Genomic DNA, 20,149 nt, shown 5'->3' with positions numbered 1-20,149 from the left:
CTCTGTTGAAAAATGGGATAACATTGAAACAGTGACATTCTCATGTGAAATGGGCATTTCTCTTTTCTACTCTTAATTAGCCACACTACCTTCCAGCTAGATGAATTCAAAATTGCTGATCCTCGATAAGACCTACAGCCTTTGATGACCCCTCAGCAACAAAGAAAAGCTCCCTGTTGTAATTTTACTTTGATTTTCAGCTTTCCACAGAAATTTGACTCCCCGCACCAGCTCTCTTGGGAAAGGTGGAGGACCCTTCTTACAAAACCTACCACATGCGTGTACCACCATAGAGTAATAAGAAATATGTAGTTATGGTTTGGCAGTGCCACAAAACAGGGACGGCACAGTTTTGAAGTGAGAGCCATATTGCCATGGACAAGATAAAATAATAGCTTAAGTGAGGTAGAAGCCATCCATGCTTGCTCCTAGATCAATCATTTTTAGTCAATTATTATTATTATTATTTTTTTTTTTACAAAATCAATAGGATCAGATGTGAAGACTGACAAAAACACCCAATCCATAGGCTTTTCATCTCACAAATGAGGCTCTAGAGCCTAGCTGTGTTTGAATACTAGACGGTATCCTATGATTTGTTGTCTATTAGGAAAACCACTTATAGCTTTTAAAGAAACCACTAAAAATCTCTTTATCAGAGAAGATAAATTTGTCAGTGCAGTTCAGTTTCGTCTCACAAATAGAAATTTCTTCAGATAATATTGAGCTACTGTGGAGGTTATGGATTGGAGCCGGAGGTGACTGGTTTTCAGGTATGTCATTCCAGGCTTCACTAACTCATATATTCCCTTCATCCCACACACATGCCTATCTATATACACATGGACACACAGATAAAGCAATCACAGGCCATCCATGTTCTTGCACAGAGAGAAAACAATCCTCTTTCATTATTCACATTTTCTGTCATAACTAAAATGACTGCATTAAAAAACAACAACAACATATTTCTTAACTTCAGAAAACCATATAAAGCATGAGGCCAGGAATGGAATGGGGTCATAATGTTACCCTTGGCCAACAGTAGAATTTGGATTTTATTTATAGTTTGTTATTTTTAGTAATTTAGTAATTTAGTAATTTAACTAAGATAAAAGTAGAGGTGGCCACAGATTTTCAACCGTTTAGGGTTTCCAGCCCTTTAATAGTATGTCTGTATAAAGCTAACTCTTCAATTTCAGATGAGGGAAAATTTTACATTTTACAATATTGACAATCTAAGGTATCTTAGAAACCACTTAGTCACTCAGTTATCAATAGTAATTTATACCACATATGAGTATGTGGCAACAGTGAGAAATGTTTCGAGTAAATTTTTATTAATACATTATTACTGTTATTGTTAATAATAAAGAGATTTGGAAATGATTGTGCTTTTTTTTCTAATTAGTAGGATCAGATTCAAGAGTTTTGTGAAAATGAAGTCGCTCTTCCTTGTGTGCATTACAATATGCCTTCTTGAGATGGAAAGAAAGAGATGGAATTAAAGTTAGGTCACTAAGAATTCGATGACTCCAGTATGGCCTGTGAAAAATTCTGTGTTTATAAACTTCATGAATGTTGTGGAAGGCAAAGACATGAAGAATCACTGAATTTTAGTACATTTCCTTAATTTTTCCAATGAGGAATTGAGGCTAAAGATGGGCGGGCAATGATCTACCCAAAGTCATAATTGAACTAGGACTAGAATTTGAATATTTAAAACCACTGCTCTTTTCATTCCACTGCTTTGATTACTCTGATCCTTCCAAATTGATCGAGTTGGTTAATCTACCCTTGCACAATATCCTTTTTTTAGGTACAGCCAAAATATCTCAATAAAGAAAAAAAAAATCAAGAAAATATGCCTTAACTATTGCATCAATCTGTAAAGTTAAAGTAACACCAGAATCTCAGCCACAGGGGCTATAGGCCCTTTCTTATGCCTCCAGAAGCTAAAGTCTTTATCTTAAATTCTCCATGGTGATCAAAATACCATTTAGCATTGAATATTTTCCTGCTCTGGCAAAGTCTGTTTCTGACTGACCACATTTTACTCGGATCAAGCATCTTTCTCTTCCAACAAAATACAGTTATACAAGGAAACACATCCAGGTCTCTCCCTATGTTCAAACAATTTACCAGAGTTGGAAAACGTGGACTCTAACAATAAAAGTTTCCTTCTGCCAATAGAGAATATACTTCCATTTTATAGCTGGGAAGATATTTGGATAAAGCTAAAATAAGGGCCCATTATTGCTTTGGCTTAACTTCTTAGCATTCAGTGATTTGGGGTTGAAAAATCTCTATAATTATTTTTTCAAGGTATAAAATTAATGTAAGGAACTAATCTTGCCTTTTTCAAATGTGCTGGCTTTAACTAGGCTGCAATGATAGTTTTGACAGAAAATTTGTGCCTGGTTCCCATTGTTTTCTAGAATATTGTGTGTTGGCTGAAAAATGACAATGTGATTTAAGTCTGGTTTACCAAGGAGACACACTTGAGTACAAAAAGACCACAAATTTTATGGGAACACTAAAGTAGTGATTCTGGCCCTGATCTGGGTGTTTGTGAATCAGACTAGGCTGCCTCCAATGGAGGCATGGGATCTTTATGAGAATTTAATGCCAGCAGTTTTACCTGGCTAATTTGAGTGTGAGTTTATCACCAAAAAGCAAGAAATGCTTGATAGAGACCAGGAAAAAGAGGGGGTGAGGGGGCCTGTGGTGGAGGCATTTCAACATGGCCCAAATTCTACTTTTCTCTAATGTTTAAGTAGCTTAAGAAAGAGGTGTGGCAGTTGCATTTTGGAGCCAAGCGGAGGTCTATGGGGAGATAGTAAACAGGATAGGAATTTAAACTGGAACCATTGTGTTTGTTTTCCTTCCAGTGATAAATTCTCCTGGTTAGCTCTTGATATCTATTAAAAACAGCTTTTTTCCCAAGTGAACATTTCCTGCCCCACCTCCTGGATAGAATTGAGAAAGGTGGTGATAACTCTAATGATTTTCCAGTGGTGTAAACAGTATGACCCGCTTCACCAATTGAGGTGCAATTTTAAAATTTCTTTCCAGTTAATCACTCAATCCCTCACATGCCAGTATGACCCGATGTATAGTATTTACCTCTCTACCCTTTTTGTCTCCAAGAACCCTTGGTTAGTGGAGAGAGGGAACCAATATATCGTTATAGTTTACTATTATGGTACTTTGGATTTGGCCTTCATGGTGCCATGGGCAAAAACTTGTCCCATCATGCCCTCTGAGCAGTTTTCCAGGTTTCTGCACTTTACTCAGACTTCTGCACCTAGGATCCAAGGTTATGTTGCACTTGTTTCACATGCATGTCCCACCATTATTCTCAATAGTACAGATACTGTACTGGATTGGTTGAGTTCTGGGGGATTTCAGCTGTAGCATCACACTAGGCTACACTCAGTTCTCCTCTATGACTCTTAGGCCTGGGCCACAGCCCATACTTGCTTTTCTCTCAACATTAATTCTCTTTTGGGGCTCTTGGTGTCTTTTTCTTGTCATCAGATCTTGGTCATTTCCCTATGTATTTATAATGACAATAAGAGGCTTTTTAATGTTCTGACAAAAAATTTAAAAGTCACAGAACATTTGTGATTTTTTGCATTGATTATTAAAGTTGCTTTGCATGGTTTCAGATTTAATCCATCTAGAAATCTGCTGAATTTCTTATACAAATTGATTTACTTCTGCCCCAGAGATGTACTATCATTCATTCATCATTTACTTTAGAAAAATTTATTAAATGCCTACTATATCCCAGACATTTCAATAAGTACTGCATAAATATCAATGAATAAAAAAGGCAAGATCCCTGACATCATGGATCATATAATCCAATGGAAAAATAAAAATTAAACAATAAATAGACACATATATATTAAAATTTATAATCAGTGTTATTAACAAAGGAAAGCAAAGAGGAGGCTACTTAGTATAGTCAGGGAAGGCATCTCATAGGGGGGTGGTATTTAAGCTTCCAGCCTAAGCATGAGAAAAAGCCTGCCTTGAGAGCTGAGGGGAGAGTGTTCTGGACAGAAGGAATAGCATATAAGAGTCTTACGATGAGACAGCATCTAAGGTACAGGCAGTATTTCATTTACGTGGTCCGAATATGCAGAATTTCAACTTCAATTTAGTTAAATAACTCCAGTATTCTAAGTATGCATTTTTGAATTTCAGTTGCCATGGTATATTAATTGTGAGTACATGAACAAAGTAAAGACTTCAATGCTGGCTCTTCAGTCCACAAATCACTATGTACATAACAGATGCACATCATGATCGGTGATTAATCACACCCCTTCTTTCAGTCTGTTGGTGATTGCTCACTGTGCATCTGTTATTCAGTTCACATATAGACAGCAAAAAGTATAGTTGTGTTGCCTTATTTCCTCCCAGTGATAAACCCATGTGATATTTTATAAAAACGAATAATTGAAGGGGAGAATTCTCTGACAGAGATGAAAGTGCAACAGAGAAATAAAAAAATAACACTGGTCATTAAATTGAATCAAATGTTAATGTATTTATGAAAGAAATAGCTATGCAGCCAGAGGAACTTAGTGAAGAAAAACTTATCGACATAAATAAAGAAAGAGGTTGTGACAAAAAGTATACAGATGTTTCAGAGGAAGTAACACCTGCAAAACACTTCATATTAAAGGAACTGTCAGAGATATTTCAAAATATTGAAAGTACAAAGTATAAAATGTTGGAAGTTGATTCAAACTTAGAAAGGAATATGACAATTCACCAAAGCATAGAAAAGATGCTTGCTCTGTATCATAAATTATATGATAAAAAGACAGCATGCACTGTTCAAACTTCTCTTGACAATTTTTACAAAGAAATAAAACACTATAATTCTCAATGTTTTAATGTTTTAAATTACAATGTACTAAATATATATCAGTTTTGCTATCTTTGTCATTTCCCTATATATTTATACTGACAATAAGAGGCTTTTTAACGTTCTGGCAAAAAAATTTAAAAGTCACAGAACAATTGTGATTTTTCGCATTGATTATTAAAGTTGCTTTGCACGGTTTCAGATTTAATGGCTATTTAAGTTCCACTCTACCTTTTAAAGCCAGAACTGTCTGTATATATATATATATAAAGAAGCTTATCTGCTAATATTTATTGGAGGGCAACAAGAATGAGGGCAACATCAGTGGCTGCCATGTGGACACTGTAGTCATGAAGAGGCATTCTTTTGATCAGTCATGGTCTAAAAAAATAATTTGAAATTTGAAATAAAGTTTCTGTCACTATATAAGTTTGAAAATGAAAGATCTGGACAAAAACAGAACGTTCAAGCAGGATGTTTGTGTCTTCTTTCTACCTTCATACTCAAATGTGTCAGAGCAGAAATAAAAAGAGCAGTATCTTATAATGCGATCTCAACAGCAGTACATTAACCCTAACCCTAACCCCACCTTCAATTTTGAAACTTCTTGAAATGTATAAGGAAAAATTTGAGAAAACCCCAATATGTCCTCTGTTTGGGTAATAAATAAGGGCTGGACGTTGGAGCTTTTTAAAAGTAGTTAAAGGTGTTGTCGGTTTTCCTATTTCCTTGCATGGAAAGGGAGGAGAGAAGATTAGTTCCCTACAAATTTTTAATTTTCTTTTAATCTCTAATTCTTTTTCTCTGTAATTCAACAACAACATGATTCTAAGATCTATGATATTTTCTTAAATGGAACTTGTAGTCCCTTAATTATTTAGAAGGAAGTGGATACAACAAAACCTTGTGGGAACTGAGACTGGAGGAGGTTATTGAATCCCTTGAGCATAGCAGTTTGGAGACTCAGCTTTTGTGGGCTCCAAAATAACTAGGAGTCTGAGCTAGAGCTCGAGGCAAAAAATAAAGACTTAAAATTAGTTCATGGTTTGTTTTTCCTGTTGTTGATGGATATAAGCTCAACAACTATAGTGATGTTTTCCAAATTCCTTGAATCCCGGGAGCAGGGTTTTCCAGCAAAGTTTTTGTCCCCCTTTTAAAATGATATTGGAGTAACTGTTAAGCCAAGGAATATTAATATATTATTGTAAGACAAAGAGTCAAGAGAGTTTATCCTCTGTGACTTTATGTTGCTTGGACCTTATTCCAGAAGAAAAATATTTTCCAAACTGCCCTAAATGTGAATTGGGAAAGATGAAGCTGCCATGCCTCTATTCCAGGCCAGACATGTTAAACTTGTTTACAGATCCCCAGAAAAAAAAAATCCAGTTGATTCTGAAAAATGCATGAATATCAGTCAAATGGTTTGCTTCTCAACAATATCAGTACTTATATATTCTAAGTATTGCTTAATATTATCACTAATTAATATTATCAGAACCAAACATATAATCAAATTACACATGTCAAAACAAATTTCCTGCCTAAATCCCATGTCTCCAAAGTTATCAAATTGCTCACTACTACTATCCAGATCTTAGACACAGTTTTGTAAGCTTTTTAGTAGGGTTCCAGTAGAAGGAATAAAATGGAGCTCTAATCTAGAAATTTCTTTAGTCAGCAAAATGTTTTTGTATATTTACCATTTAATTTTAAAACACTTGGTTTTCATTAGTCTAAACTTTTAATTGTTATTTATTTTTCTTTATGTTTTGTTATGGATATAATCTATCAGGATAGTAACACATATATTATTGATAAATCAACATAGATCTATGTCTTTTTTTTAAATATTGAGGGTCTATAATAAAAAAAAATTAAAGACTGCTGTTTTAAAGAAATTTCCATTTGGAGAATAGATGAATTACATATTTTAAAAGTTGAAGACTCCGGTTCATCTTTGAAAGAGGAATGTTGACCAAAATTTTGATTCATATATAAGCTGAAAAAAGTACTTTCTATTGAAGTTGAATATGTCATTGTTATCTTATAATAAATCAATCAACCAATCATTAGCCAACTAACCCACAAACCCACCATCTTTATGGAAGTTCCTTTTCTTACTAACTAGAATCTCTGAAGGTCTACCAAAAGGTCTACCAAAAAAATCTATTCCCCTACTGAACACAAAATGAACCAATCAACTCTGCCGGAAATTTGGATATTTAGTGAAATACTCATTTGTCCAAGTTATTTGACATCATGCAGTGGAAAAAACAAATTGAGTGAATTTATGAGTTTCTTATCTTGACAAAATTGCAAAAAGGCATACATAGATCCCACCAGAGAATTTACTCTTTATCTCAAGTATCACAAGCTCACTTCTTAGGCTAAAATTTAAGCACAATCATTTAATGACAGTTGTTCTACTCCTGGTAAAATTAATGTTTAATATATGTGGTGATCTACAATTTGCCCTTGGTTATTCATAATTTATAATGGTTATACAATATTAATTATTATTAAATAGAGATCACACTTGGGAATACTGAAGGAATAAATGCTATCTATTTTATGTACCGATTACCCCAAATAACAATTATTATCATCACAATGTAATGGAATGTTAAAATGAGACTCCTTCTGTCTCAGTTTCTGCCCAGGCCCAATACGTGCTGACTCTTCTCACAATACAAAGTGAGATGCCAGACCACTGAAGGCTTGCAAAGGAGATACACAAGAATTAGCTTTGCAACCCATTGGTGATCACCTGCAGCTTCTATTGCAGAAACAAATAAACGAATGGTAGATTTGAAGAAAATTTTCAGAGTATTATCATTTGAAGTATTACCTCAAGCCTAGGGACTGTGGCTCCAATGGCACCCATCTTTTCAATGGGAGAGCTTGGAGACACAATACACTAATGTCAGGCCTACACCTGTTTTGATAGCAGAGCAAGAGAAGTCTATGTTGGGATGGACCTGACTCTTGTCAGAGGAAAGAACATGAAGGGCTTTCCATGAACCAAAATGGAATGAGAAAGAGACCTAGTGTGGTATCGTTTCACATCATGACCAAGAGACCTGCCGAACGGGTGGAGAGAGCTCAGCAAAAAGAATCTGAAGGTGCTCCCTTGGATAGCAGAAGAGATGTAATTTTCTGCCATCAAGGACTGCTATGAGAAATTCCCAGCAGTGAGATTGTTCTCCAAATGCCCCTGAAAAGCACCGCATGAGAGAAAGAGTTGGCCTCAAGCACCTATGCCAATTCTAGATTGCTAGAACAGAACCAGACTTTGCTTGGCCCTTAACTCCTCACCTTCCCTTGGCTTTACTTGGAAGAACTGAAGGCAGAGAATCAGAGAAAACAGCTCACAATCCCTCTTCTCCTATATAGAGGAGGCAGTCTTAAATTAGGCATAAGTTGGAAGGAAAAGGTTTCTTAAAGTTTTTAAAAAATCATTATTATTCTTATACATCATTTTACTGAGACTCTTTGAGGGAATAAAGCAAGAAGAGAACTACCCTCCCCCCCCAAAAAAAAAGTTACTAGAAAAGCCACAGGGTATTTGACTAGGGACAAGTAAAAAGAACAAATCTCCAAGAATAAATTTGAAGGGCTGTAGGGGGAAAAGAATGAAATTGCTTTCTATTGTATGTACATTACAAATTCTGATTGTCCAATCTAATAATTTCAATAATAATAGCTAAAATTGATCAAATGCTTATTATATACCAGACACTGTCCAATTTTCATGTATTAAATTATTTCATCTACACAACAACCCTATAAGATTATTTTACCGATTTTCTAGGTGAGAAATTTAGGTGCAGAGAGAGGTTAAGTAACTTGCCCAAAGTTGCACAACTAGTAAGTGGCAAAGCCACTTGTATGGCTATTTACAACAAATAAGAATTCAATCTCTTTCTTCAACTTCTTCTTTTCTCTCAACAATCAAAATACTAGATATCTAAAATGCAACCACAGCCATATTAATTTCAATGCATTAGCACTTTGCAGAGACACATGAAGCTACATGTGATTTACTATGTTTTGTTTCAAGAATAAAATTATATATTTCTTTTTCTTTTTTTTTGGGTAGATGTGGACAATCACTACAAAATAAAGAACAGCTGAAGGGTCGTGACCTCCTCACTCTAAAGAACTTTACAGGAGAAGAAATTAAGTATATGCTATGGCTATCAGCAGATCTGAAATTTAGGATAAAACAGAAAGGAGAGGTATGTAGCATTTTCATCTTACCTTCTGTTACTGCCAACCAGCCTTTTTAAAGACAGCCTTTCTAAAGAAAGAGAGAAAAGAAAACACATTAAAATTCCTAAACAGTAACAAGTAATGAAACTATACAGTCAAGGTAATTGATTATCACTGAGTGTATAGGCATATAAAAAGCATAAAAATCAGTTATTCGATGGCAAGTCATTGCACTTCTTTCATGTGGAATGTTGAAATTCATTATTAACTGGATCAGAACCTAAGGAATCATTTCTCTGGAAAGATTTTATTTTTACACTTCCTTTCTTTTCCCTATTTGTTTTCTATCAAGTTAAAAATAAAGACGATACTTTTTTTTCTAGCAATAAATTTCAATTGTGAATGCATATCAGATATATGATCATTAGGATAATGTAAAAAATATACAATAATGTAATGGTGTTTAAAAATTTTTAGATTAGAAAGAAAAACAATTAAATGGTAACCAAGTAGAAGAAAAGATGTTATATGGTGCTCAGCTGTAATCATTATTTGCATTTTGAGCACTTTATGTTTGAAACACACTTAATTAATGCAATAGCTTCATTTAGACTGCTTAATTGTGAAAGCATTTTCATATTCCAAGCTTTTGTATTCAAAAAGTTTTTTAAAGAGCTGGTTTCAGTCTGAAAAAGTTTTACATAACCTTGATTTTCTTATCTAGTTCACTAGCTCTCCAAGTTCCTAAGAACAAATTGGAGACAGGAGTGATTCTAACTGTTATTAGTTGATGTTCCTATAAGAAGACCTGAAATGAGGAGAAAAGGTCCCCCAAGGCCCTAGGCCTTTGTTCTTTATGCTGTGTGTGAGGAAGTTTAGCTGGCAGGAACCTATTTGTTCCAGAACTCATCCTATCAGGAAAGTCCATCTATAGAAGAGGAAGGAGGAAGAGCCCCACCCACACCAGACTCTCCAAATTGTTTCCACACAATCTCAGAAACAAAGCCTTTGCACTCCCACAAGTGTGCATGATGAAAGTGTAGCTAACATTGTGAGGCATCATCTTTAGGAGTCTTAGTGCCCCATGTTGTGATAGGGTAGCATGTCCCTAGCTGAGAAAATGCTTCTGAACCAAGCATCTTCAAGATCATTGAACAATGAGGAGGATTTCCATGGATTTAAGTAAGAAGATGGCTCCAGTGTGAAATATTAATATACAAGTGTTTAGATTGAACCCAGGGCAACTAATAATACTTTCAAATTCTATGTCAATAAGCTGTAGGAGTTCCTGTTCCTTCCTCTCATTTGTATAGAACATGGGAAAAAACTATTTTAAATTCACTTTTTAAATAACATTTCGAATACTTATTTGGAAACAGTGATTAATTATTCTACATTTTCAGATAATGTAAAGAATAAGTTTTGAAACATAATCCTTGATACTGGCTATAAATATATTTTTCATTTTAATTGTATTCTTGTCCTTGATTTTCAGTATTTGCCTTTATTGCAAGGGAAGTCCTTAGGCATGATTTTTGAAAAAAGAAGTACTAGAACAAGATTATCTACAGAAACAGGTGAGTCCACAGACAAACTCACTCTTGTGTTGAAGAGGGGTTCGGAGGTTGAGGACCTAGGAAGAGTAGCCCAGTGGAGGGGATTTGTCTATCTCTTTAACAATCACAAGGGGAAACATTGTCTCTGGGAGTAGCAATGCAAGCCCCTAAATGCTCTCCAATTCTCATAGAAGCGCAAGCAGAATGATTAGCTTCATTTGTAGGAATTCAATGAGGACTTGACTAGAAGTCTCAAACAGTACTTCAACTTAAGTACAAAATGCAAGTGAGCACAAATTCTCAGGCCTCAAACTCATGTGGGCAAAAAAATGTGTATTTTTCTAACGTGTAAAGAACTTTTCTTTGTACCAATTAGATGGAAACCTAATTTCTGCAACATTAGGTGATCCTGTCATTTCAGGGTTTGCTTCGTTAATATAGGGTCTCCTCTCCTTTTTCTCACAGTCATAGTTAAGTCCTGGAGAGTATATGAATGTCAAGGTATCTAGGGCTATGGGGATCTGGTCACTGGTAATTAGGGCATCATCATCAAAGATCCATGCTGGATGGAGTTTGTGGAGACTTCTGTATCCCCATTGGACCTTGGCTGTCTTCCATTCACTGTGCAGTTTGCATCACTCTGATCACAAAACCTGAAATGTAACTTAGTTTTGCTCTCTCAGCCTCTTGGCAGTTCTGCATGCCACACTGAGCACAGAGATACTGCAAAAGTCCCTCTACTCTATCATTCTTTCCTCATGTTGAGTACCAGGGAATTCTATAACATTTCTTGCCTCCTAGAGCTCTGTCTTAAAAGCACGACACAGGTATCTTCAACTATGTGGTTTCCCAAACTGTTCTGTAATTTCCACCTTGCTCCCCACCCTTCAGTACTTGGTCTGGGGGACAGACAGCCAGACAGCAGGGTACAGTGTCAAAGATCCATCAATTTCTATTTCTCTTGTTTCTTCTCTCCCACTCATCTTCTTCCCCTTCCAGTTCACAGTATTGGGGGCCTAGTAATGAAATAGAAGGAAAAACTTGCTCTAATTATCCATGTATTCTTTCAAACCTATTGTCTGTGCCTGAAATCCTGGGCTGTTGAAACTCAAAATTTATTTTTTTTCCTCAAACTATTGTCTCTGTACTGAGTTTCAAAACATCTATTTTGAAACTTATAAGCCATACCCCACCTCTTTTCTCTCTGCATTTCTGTTCTATCAGACTGCTCTTGAATCAACAATATGACTGTCCAAATGGACAAATGGATAGGATCAAGGAAAAGATACCATAAACAAAAGCACATTGGTTGATTCTTCGAATATCTTATTCTACTTACAAGCATCAGAGCTTTCTAGGGCTTAGAAGTAAACATCTACTTTGTACAATTCTTGCCTTGTAACGATCAGTAGTGAAGTTATCAAATACATAACAAAGTTAAGTTCAGAGGGATTAAATGACTTGCTAAGTTTACTCAATTCATACAAACATCACCAGGATTCAGATGCCAAGTTCACCGTTCTTACTAACGAACTCCCCTTGTTACCTGAGAGAAGGAAGGAGGAAGAGAGGAAACATATAAGATGTCAACTAATCTTTAAAGTCCTAGAAAGAAAATATATGAGAATGTTTTGCTCTTTAAAGTTGGCTGGCTCCTTTAAAAGATCACTTTGATATCTGTCATGTAGTAAAGGAAAAATAAATATTGCATAAACAAGTCAGTAATTCTCAAATTCTGCTCAATTTCCACATTGGTCTTCCATGAGTTGGGCAGGATTTGATTTGATTTTATCACATTTTATCACTAGTACTTGAGGGGTGTTCTTTTGGGAAGTTATCAAAAGAATTGATTAATACATAGAAATTTCTCAATTTTAAGTTTTTTAAAGTCAATTTTTCTTAGTTGATAGAGTTTTCTACCACTTTTCTCTATTCAAATATTATGTTTGATATCAAAGACCCTTGAATACGTGATCAGTTTTACTATTTACATATAATGTGGTTGTTAAGCTATTAATAAAACCAAGAGTGAAGATTTAATAAGCGTTTGGGTGCAGATCCTGTGCCAAGTATTCTTCATTAATTACATGGATTATCTTACTTAATCCTCATGACAGTTCTATGAGGGTGAGATCATTGAAGAAAACCGACTGAAACATGTTCAGCAAATGGCCCATGGATACATAGCTAATAAATGGCAGATCCAGAATTGGAAGCTATTTTTAAATGTATTTTTTAAGTATCTAATTTAATTTGGACATATGATAGTCATGTTTTATTCTAGTAAAATTGTTTCTACAGGTGGCATTAAACATTTTGTTAAATGATGGCTTCCTATAAAGGAGATCTCTGAGACCTGCACAAAATTGCAAATTGTAACTATGACTACATGAGAAAAGGAACATATGACCATAAAAAGCTATGGTTCACAGAGTATTCATCATTATCCTCAATAAATACTCATGGTTCTAATTGCATATGGCATTCTGCCAAACTCAGCAGTAGGAGAACCAGAATAAGTAGCTGTTTTAAATGCTTACAGAAACGATAAACCTCAACACAAACATGGCAAAGCTTTTCTACTGTGTACATATGCATCTTAATAGTTGTCCCTTGGCACAATTTTTCATTGAAACCTGTTACCTTGGCATTTAGAATGAAAATAGGATGTAATTAAAACTGTCTGTTATTACCCCGGCTCTGTGCCAGCCTCTGGGATGGGGTGATCATCACAGGATAATCCTTGAGGATTCCATCCTAAGCCTGAGTTGTAGAGATACAGCAGTATTTCTCCTTATCTCAGGGGACAGAATGAAATTCTCCACCCAACTTATGCCATATTGCTCATGTAATATTTTTATTATCGTTTAACACACCTACAGAAAAGTACACAAATCATTAAGCATATATTTCAATGAATTCTCACAGTGAATACATCCCTGTAACTAATACCCAGATGGAGAAACAGGATATTAATAGCAATCGGAAACCCTCCCTTGCATCTTCTTCCAGTTTCTACAGCCTCACCTAAGGGTTACCATTATCCTGGCTTCGAATATCACAGATTAGTTTTGCCCATTTTTAAACTCTATATAAATAGAATCATTCAGCATATGCTCTTTTGTGTCTGGCTTCTTTGGTTCAGCATTGGGTTTATGAGATGTATCAGTGTCGCTGTGTATAGTTGTAGATCATTCATTCCCCATCCACTCTTTGTGTATGTCTGCCTGGCAAACCATGAAATTCTCCTGTGTGTCTACTGATGATTATATTCTTTTATTGCAAGTTAATTGAGCAGATAGACAGATACATTTATTAATATTGGTAAGTATAGTAGCTAATAGAAAAATGCACAGGACATCCTAAGAGATGGCTCTTTTCACTATTTAACATTGGTATACGACTTTCAAGGTGAAACAAAAGCTAGTGTTTTGCAAGCTGTTTCAAATTCGTCACCTTTACAAAGGTGGCAATATAAAAATCATGATACTATTCTTCAGGTAGGAAAGTGAAGCACAGAGAGATTAATGGCTGCCTTAGTTCTACCAAAAGAGCCCTCAGATTTCCAGTGCATGAATTCTATTTATACCGTTTCTTCCAAAGCTTGTGGGGCTCTGTGAGGAAAAGAAAGAGCAAAATAAGATGTACCTTTTATTTTCCGAGACAGAAATTAAGATATTAATAGAAGAAACCCTTTGTTCAAAAATGTCTAATGTGAATACATAAACAAATGGAACAGATGAAAGCAGACTTCCCTGGACGAAAGGTGCAGAGACCCATCTCTCGTCCCTCTGCCTTCCTCTCCTCAGCAATAGCAGCTCCTGGTGGCTTTTCAGAACATCTGATGCCCTCCTGAAGCATTTATTGCCACCTAGGTCTGATAAACTGGTGAATGTTTGACCTGTGATTTTGTACAGGGATCTGAGGCTTCTTTCTGATCAATGACCAAAATTACAGAGGCAATCCCTTCTCGGAGGCAATGTCTCCCTATTTTATCTCCTCTAAGAACTGCTGAAGGCTTTGACTCCTACTTCTTAACACTTTCTGTAACACTTCTTTCTACCCCTGCCTCATAAGTCCAGGCTTAATGTGAATCTTCTTTATAATATAAAGAAAGAAATGAGAAAGCAAAAAACTAATCCTGGGTTATTACAGTAAAATGACTTCTAGTCAAAGTAAGAGTATGACTTGGGGCACACATGCCAGGAGGTCTTAAACTTTGTATAAAAATTCCTCCATAGTCCTCAACTCTCAATGATAGTCACCCCTGTGCTATGCACATAGTAGGCACACAATAAACACTTTTTTGATGAATGTGCAGCATTCATATTTGTTTAGGTGTCCTTCCTGTTTACAAGCAGATCAAGTGCTCAAGAGTGATTAGGGATTATAATCATCACTAAATCCCATTAGCCTCAGTTCACATATAATAGAACATTCTGTTCTTCCTGTTAGCAAAATTAGGAGATGTTTTCAAGTGAAAAGAATGGGTCCTCTCTCTAGAGTCAAAATCCTACCCACATTCATTCAATAAGTACTTGCTGAGTACTTACTATGTACCAGCATTTATTCCAAGTTCTTGAGAGTGATATATCAGTGAGTAAAACAGAGGAAAATCCCTGCCTTCATGAAACTTACATTCTAGTGAGTACACAGATAATAAACAATAGACATAATCAGTAAGTGGATGATATTGTATGTTGGAAGGTGATAAGTGCTCTCAGCGAGAAGAATGTGCCTGGAACAGGGGGAAAACATGTACTCCATTATTTTGACTTTGGCTTTTACTCTGAGTAAAATGGGGGAAGCTTTAGAGAGTTTTGAGCAGAGAAGGGATATGATCTAACTTGAATTTTAGAAGAATCTCTCTGACTGCTCTACTGAGAATAAACTGTTGGGGTGGGGGTGGAGACAAGATAGAAATATTGAACCTGTTAATAGGTAGCTATAGTATATAGAGACTGAAGCCAGGGTGGTAGTAATGGAGGGGGTAAGAGTATATTTTGAAGAGAGAGCCAATAAGAATCTTCATGTGTCGGGTAAGAGAGAGATATCAAGGATGACTTCAAGGTTTCTGTCTGAGCAACTGTGAGCAGGATGGAACAGGACAGAAGGGAAGATCAGGAGTTTAGTTTTGGAAGTATTGCGTTTGAGATGTCTATTAGACACACAAGCAAAGATGTTGAAAAGGAAGTTGGATATTAGTCTGGAGTAAGGGACTGAGAGCTGGCCTACGGATATTTGGAGTCAGCAGCATATAGATGGTATTTAAGGCCATGAGATTGGATAAGATTTAAAAGGAAGTGTAGATGGAGGGAAGAGGACCAAGGACTGGCCCTGGGGTATATTAATATTAAATCAAGGAAAAGAGAAGGAACAAACAATGGAGGTTGAGGAGGAGCAACTACCAAGGTAGAGGTAAAGGCAAGGTGTGGTGTTCTGGATAGTGTGTAAAAAAAAATATCAAGGAAAAGGTGGTGAATAACTATGTTAAATGATATTAAGTAAAGAAAAATGAAAACTGAAATGGCCACTAGATGTAGCAATGTGAAGGTGATTGATAACCTTGGTGAGAGGAGTTTTGGTGTAGTGTTGGAGGGCCAAAGCCTTATGGGAATAAGTTTGAAGGAAATGAGAAAAGAGGATTTGGAGAGAGAAAGAAAAAACAAAGAGTGTTTCTGAAAAGAGCAAAAAATTGAAGGGATACCTGGTGGGGGAAATAAGACAAAAAAAGTTTGTATTTTTTTATTAATGAGTAAAAAATGAGAATAGCCTATTCAAGATGTAGGTAATGTAAGGAAGAAAGGGAAGAATTGCTAGAGCAACATCTTTGAGTAAGCAAGGGAGTATGGCTTCTAGTGCATGCATGGGGCATAGGAAGTTCATCTATGCTTAACAGGAAAGAGAGCAGAATATATAGGTACAGATGCTGGCAGATGGGGAAATAGAGTGGTAGAATCTGGATGTTCTCTTATTGTCACCATTTTTTTCCAGTGAGGTAGGAAGCAAGGTCATTAGCTTAGTGTTGGCTCTACTTTCAAAATATATCAAGGATCCCATCACTTTCTCATTATTCAGCTGCTAATACTCTGGTCCAAGCTACCAACTCTCATTCAGATTTTTGGCCTATGTCCCACTATAGATATTCTATTAAAATCTAAGTCCAATCATATCATTCTTCTGCTCCAACCTTCCAATGGCTTTCCATTTTACTCAGACAAAAGTCAAAGTTGTTGCTTCCTCCCTACTTTCCTTCTGTAACCTCACCTTTTACTATCCTCCTCATACACTCTGTACCTTATGCACCAAGCTTCCTGATATCCCTTGAACCTACCAGTCATGACCCTTCCTCAGAACTTCAGGACAGGCTCTTTCCACTGTCTGGTATGTTTCAGTGTGTCTTCCTTGACTACATTAAAATTACAACTCCTATTCTTTACATTCTCTGTCCCCTCTTTGTGCTCTATTTTTTATAAAGTACTTATCAACATTTAACATGCAAAGTATTTACAGTAGTACCCCCTTATCCATGGGGGTTACATTCCAAGACCCCTAGTGGGTGCCTGAAACTGCAAATAGTACAGAACCCTCTATCTCCTGTTTTTTCTTAAACATACATACCTATGATAAAGTTGAATTGTTAAATCAGGCACAGAAGAGATTAACAACAACTAAAATAAAATAGATAAAATAAAACAATTATAAATAATTAAAAGAGATAAAATAGAACAATTATAACAGTATACTATAATAAAAGTTATATGAATGTGGCCTCATTAAGTACAATGAGGGTTACTTGAACACAAGACTGTGATACCATGACAGTGAATCTGATAACTGAGATGGCTACTCAGTGAGAAATGGGTAGGGAGTGCATACAGCATGGAGACACCAGATAAAGGGATGATTCACATCTCAGGCAGGATGGAGCAGGACAGTACAAGATTTCATCACGCTACTTGGAGCAGTGCACAATTTAAAACTTATGAATTTTTTATATCTGGAATTTTCCATTTAATATTTTTGGACTGTGGTGGATCACAGGTAACTGAAACTTCAGAAAGTGAAATCACAGAGAAGGACAGACTATTTTAATTTACTCGTTCAATTTATTATCTGTCTCTCCCCACTAGAATATAAGTTCCATGTAGGCAGAGACTTGTACCATGTTGTTACAATGCTTTCCCAAGTGCCTAGAACAGTACCAGACACATAATTTCAGGACGAATGAATAAATTTCAGGACCTGTTGTGGTCACTCCGCAGAGACAAGATTGCCTCCACCAAAATGTGGTTTGATTGTTGACAATGAGAGCATCACATATGCACCAAGAGCATCACACATGCACCTCACATAATGTGGCTTTCTGGGGAGAGTAGGGCTGGCCCCTAAGCTGGTCCAGAAGTGGCATTAGAGATCAAGGAAATGATACTGGTCTGGACTTTTATTGTGGTTAGGGAGTGGGGCCGGGGTGAGGATTCCCATGCATAGGCCAGGACTTGCATAGTTTGAACTTCCTGCTAGTGCCAAAGGAGGGATCATCTGCACTTTCATATCAGCTTGACCAGATATAGGGCAGAAGGAGAGGGGAGAGTGATGTTTGACGGCTACCAAGACTTGAAAGCTGGTAGCAGTCAAACATCATAAATGGAGTCAGATTCTTTATTATAGGACCCTTAGTAAGTAGGACTGTTACTGTGTTTCACTTTCTCTGATCCTATATGGAACATGGCACATCAGATCTGCAAGAGGTCTTAAGGCTCTAGGCAAACTGCCTGATGTTTCAGGTGAAGAAGATTGAGACCAGTTCCACTATGTTGTCCTGCCTCTGTAGATCCCACTGTAAGTCGGCTCAGGGGTTGTCTCCCCTGTGGCATGCCCTAGGGCTCTGGGTTCTTAAAAACAATCTTGAATAAGTTTTTAGACTCTTTGACTCTTAGAACCCATGTTTACAAAATTCTTATAATAACATCTACTGTGCTCTTTGTCAGAGTGCAAGATTCAATAGAAGAATGTTTATAAAGTGCCAACACGTTAGTGCTCTGTGACTAGTTAGTGCTAGAGCCAAAACACAGTGGCCTCTAGCTGAAAACCATTTGGTCTAGGCATATTTAAGAGACCACTCTTAAGCATAAAATAGTAGATTATAATTATTTCATTTTATGTAGTAACAGAAATGAGGACTATTTTGTTGTAGATTTTCTGAGTTTTACTTTTAATTAAGAAACTTATCAATCAGAAAGTAGAAAGATTAGCATAATGAATATACCAATACCCCTTACATCAATCTAACAACTGTTAATATGTTGTCTTTTTTGATTTATCTATTCATTTTTGTTGCTGAAGTATTTTATAGTAAATTAAAGCTATAATGACATTTTATCCCAAAATACGTCAGTGTGCATATTTTAAATAAAGATTTATAACAATATATCCTATATAACTATAATATCATTATCACACCTAACAAAAAGGATTCCTTAGTCTCATTTAATACCCATCCATATTCAAACTGCATTATTCGAATTATGTTAAGGCTGAAGTGCAGTGTTTCATGAGACTTTGGGTTAAATTCCCCTTCATGGGTCTAAAAGTCCTCATCCTCCAATTTGCTATGTAATTAATGATTTTCTTCTTTCTCATAGGAAACAGATGGGATTAGAAAATTGTGACTGTTGTATATTTCCCAATAGATAAATTAGGTATATTACAAGGAGGAAAATAGTAATGTTTGCAAAATTCCTCGAACAAGTCTCTGTCTTGCAATTATACTTATTTGCCTTTACATTGTATATCAAAGTTCTGCCTATTGAACCTGCCTCAAATGAAATAGTGAAGGTCTGATTGGGTGTCACCATTTTCCATAATTTTGCCCTTGGGTGTGTGATAAAAAGGCTCTCCACACACCCATAGATTTTAGCTGTGGCTTGGGGCAGATCCCTCTCTGTGTCATCCTCTTCAGGTCTATGGAATATGCTGTGAGGATGAGGTAGGAGCCATCCTCATCTGCTCATATGTCTGCAATAATTTCACATTCCCTGGAGGGTTGGAAAGTGGTAAGGGTAATATGTAAGTAGTGCCTAGCTATGTCTTGGTTGAAAGACAAATCAAATAGTAGAACGACCCTTTGACTTTGCTGACTTTTAGTGACTTGAAACTGCCATTTCGATGCTTATTTAAAAAAAAATTAAGGTATAATTTATATATAGTAAAATACACAGACCTTAAGTGTTCAGTTCAACCAGTGTTGAAGAATACATATACCCATGTAACCTACAAACTATCAAGGTATAAAACACACCATTATCCCAAGGAAGTTCACCAATGCTCCTTCCCAGCCAATCACCCTCTCCAGAGCAACTATATATATTTTTAAATTTATTTATTTTAATTATTTTCAAGCATACAGTACATTGGTTAGACATCTATATAGTTCATAAAACTATCCCCCCAGTTGCTTCCTCCCTCCCCTGACCTTCCATCTAGCCAACGTATT

At 36.2% G+C, this 20,149-nt stretch overlaps 1 protein-coding gene across 1 annotated transcript in view; it reads left to right on the top strand.

Annotated features, from left to right (window-relative positions):
* OTC (ornithine carbamoyltransferase) overlaps positions 1-20,149 on the top strand; it is a 61,617-nt gene that overhangs the window by 2,991 nt on the left and 38,477 nt on the right. Inside the window, exons 2-3 of the mRNA XM_006918259.1 lie at positions 8,985-9,123; positions 10,593-10,674. Of these exons, the coding sequence (XP_006918321.1) occupies positions 8,985-9,123; positions 10,593-10,674 (221 nt within the window). The remainder of the gene's footprint in view (positions 1-8,984; positions 9,124-10,592; positions 10,675-20,149) is intronic.

The sequence above is a fragment of the Pteropus alecto genome, unplaced genomic scaffold (assembly GCF_000325575.1).
Source record: "Pteropus alecto unplaced genomic scaffold, ASM32557v1 scaffold28, whole genome shotgun sequence".
Lineage (NCBI taxonomy): Eukaryota > Metazoa > Chordata > Mammalia > Chiroptera > Pteropodidae > Pteropus > Pteropus alecto.
Note: the sequence above shows the minus strand (reverse complement) of the source record. Positions and strands in the feature narration are given on the sequence as shown.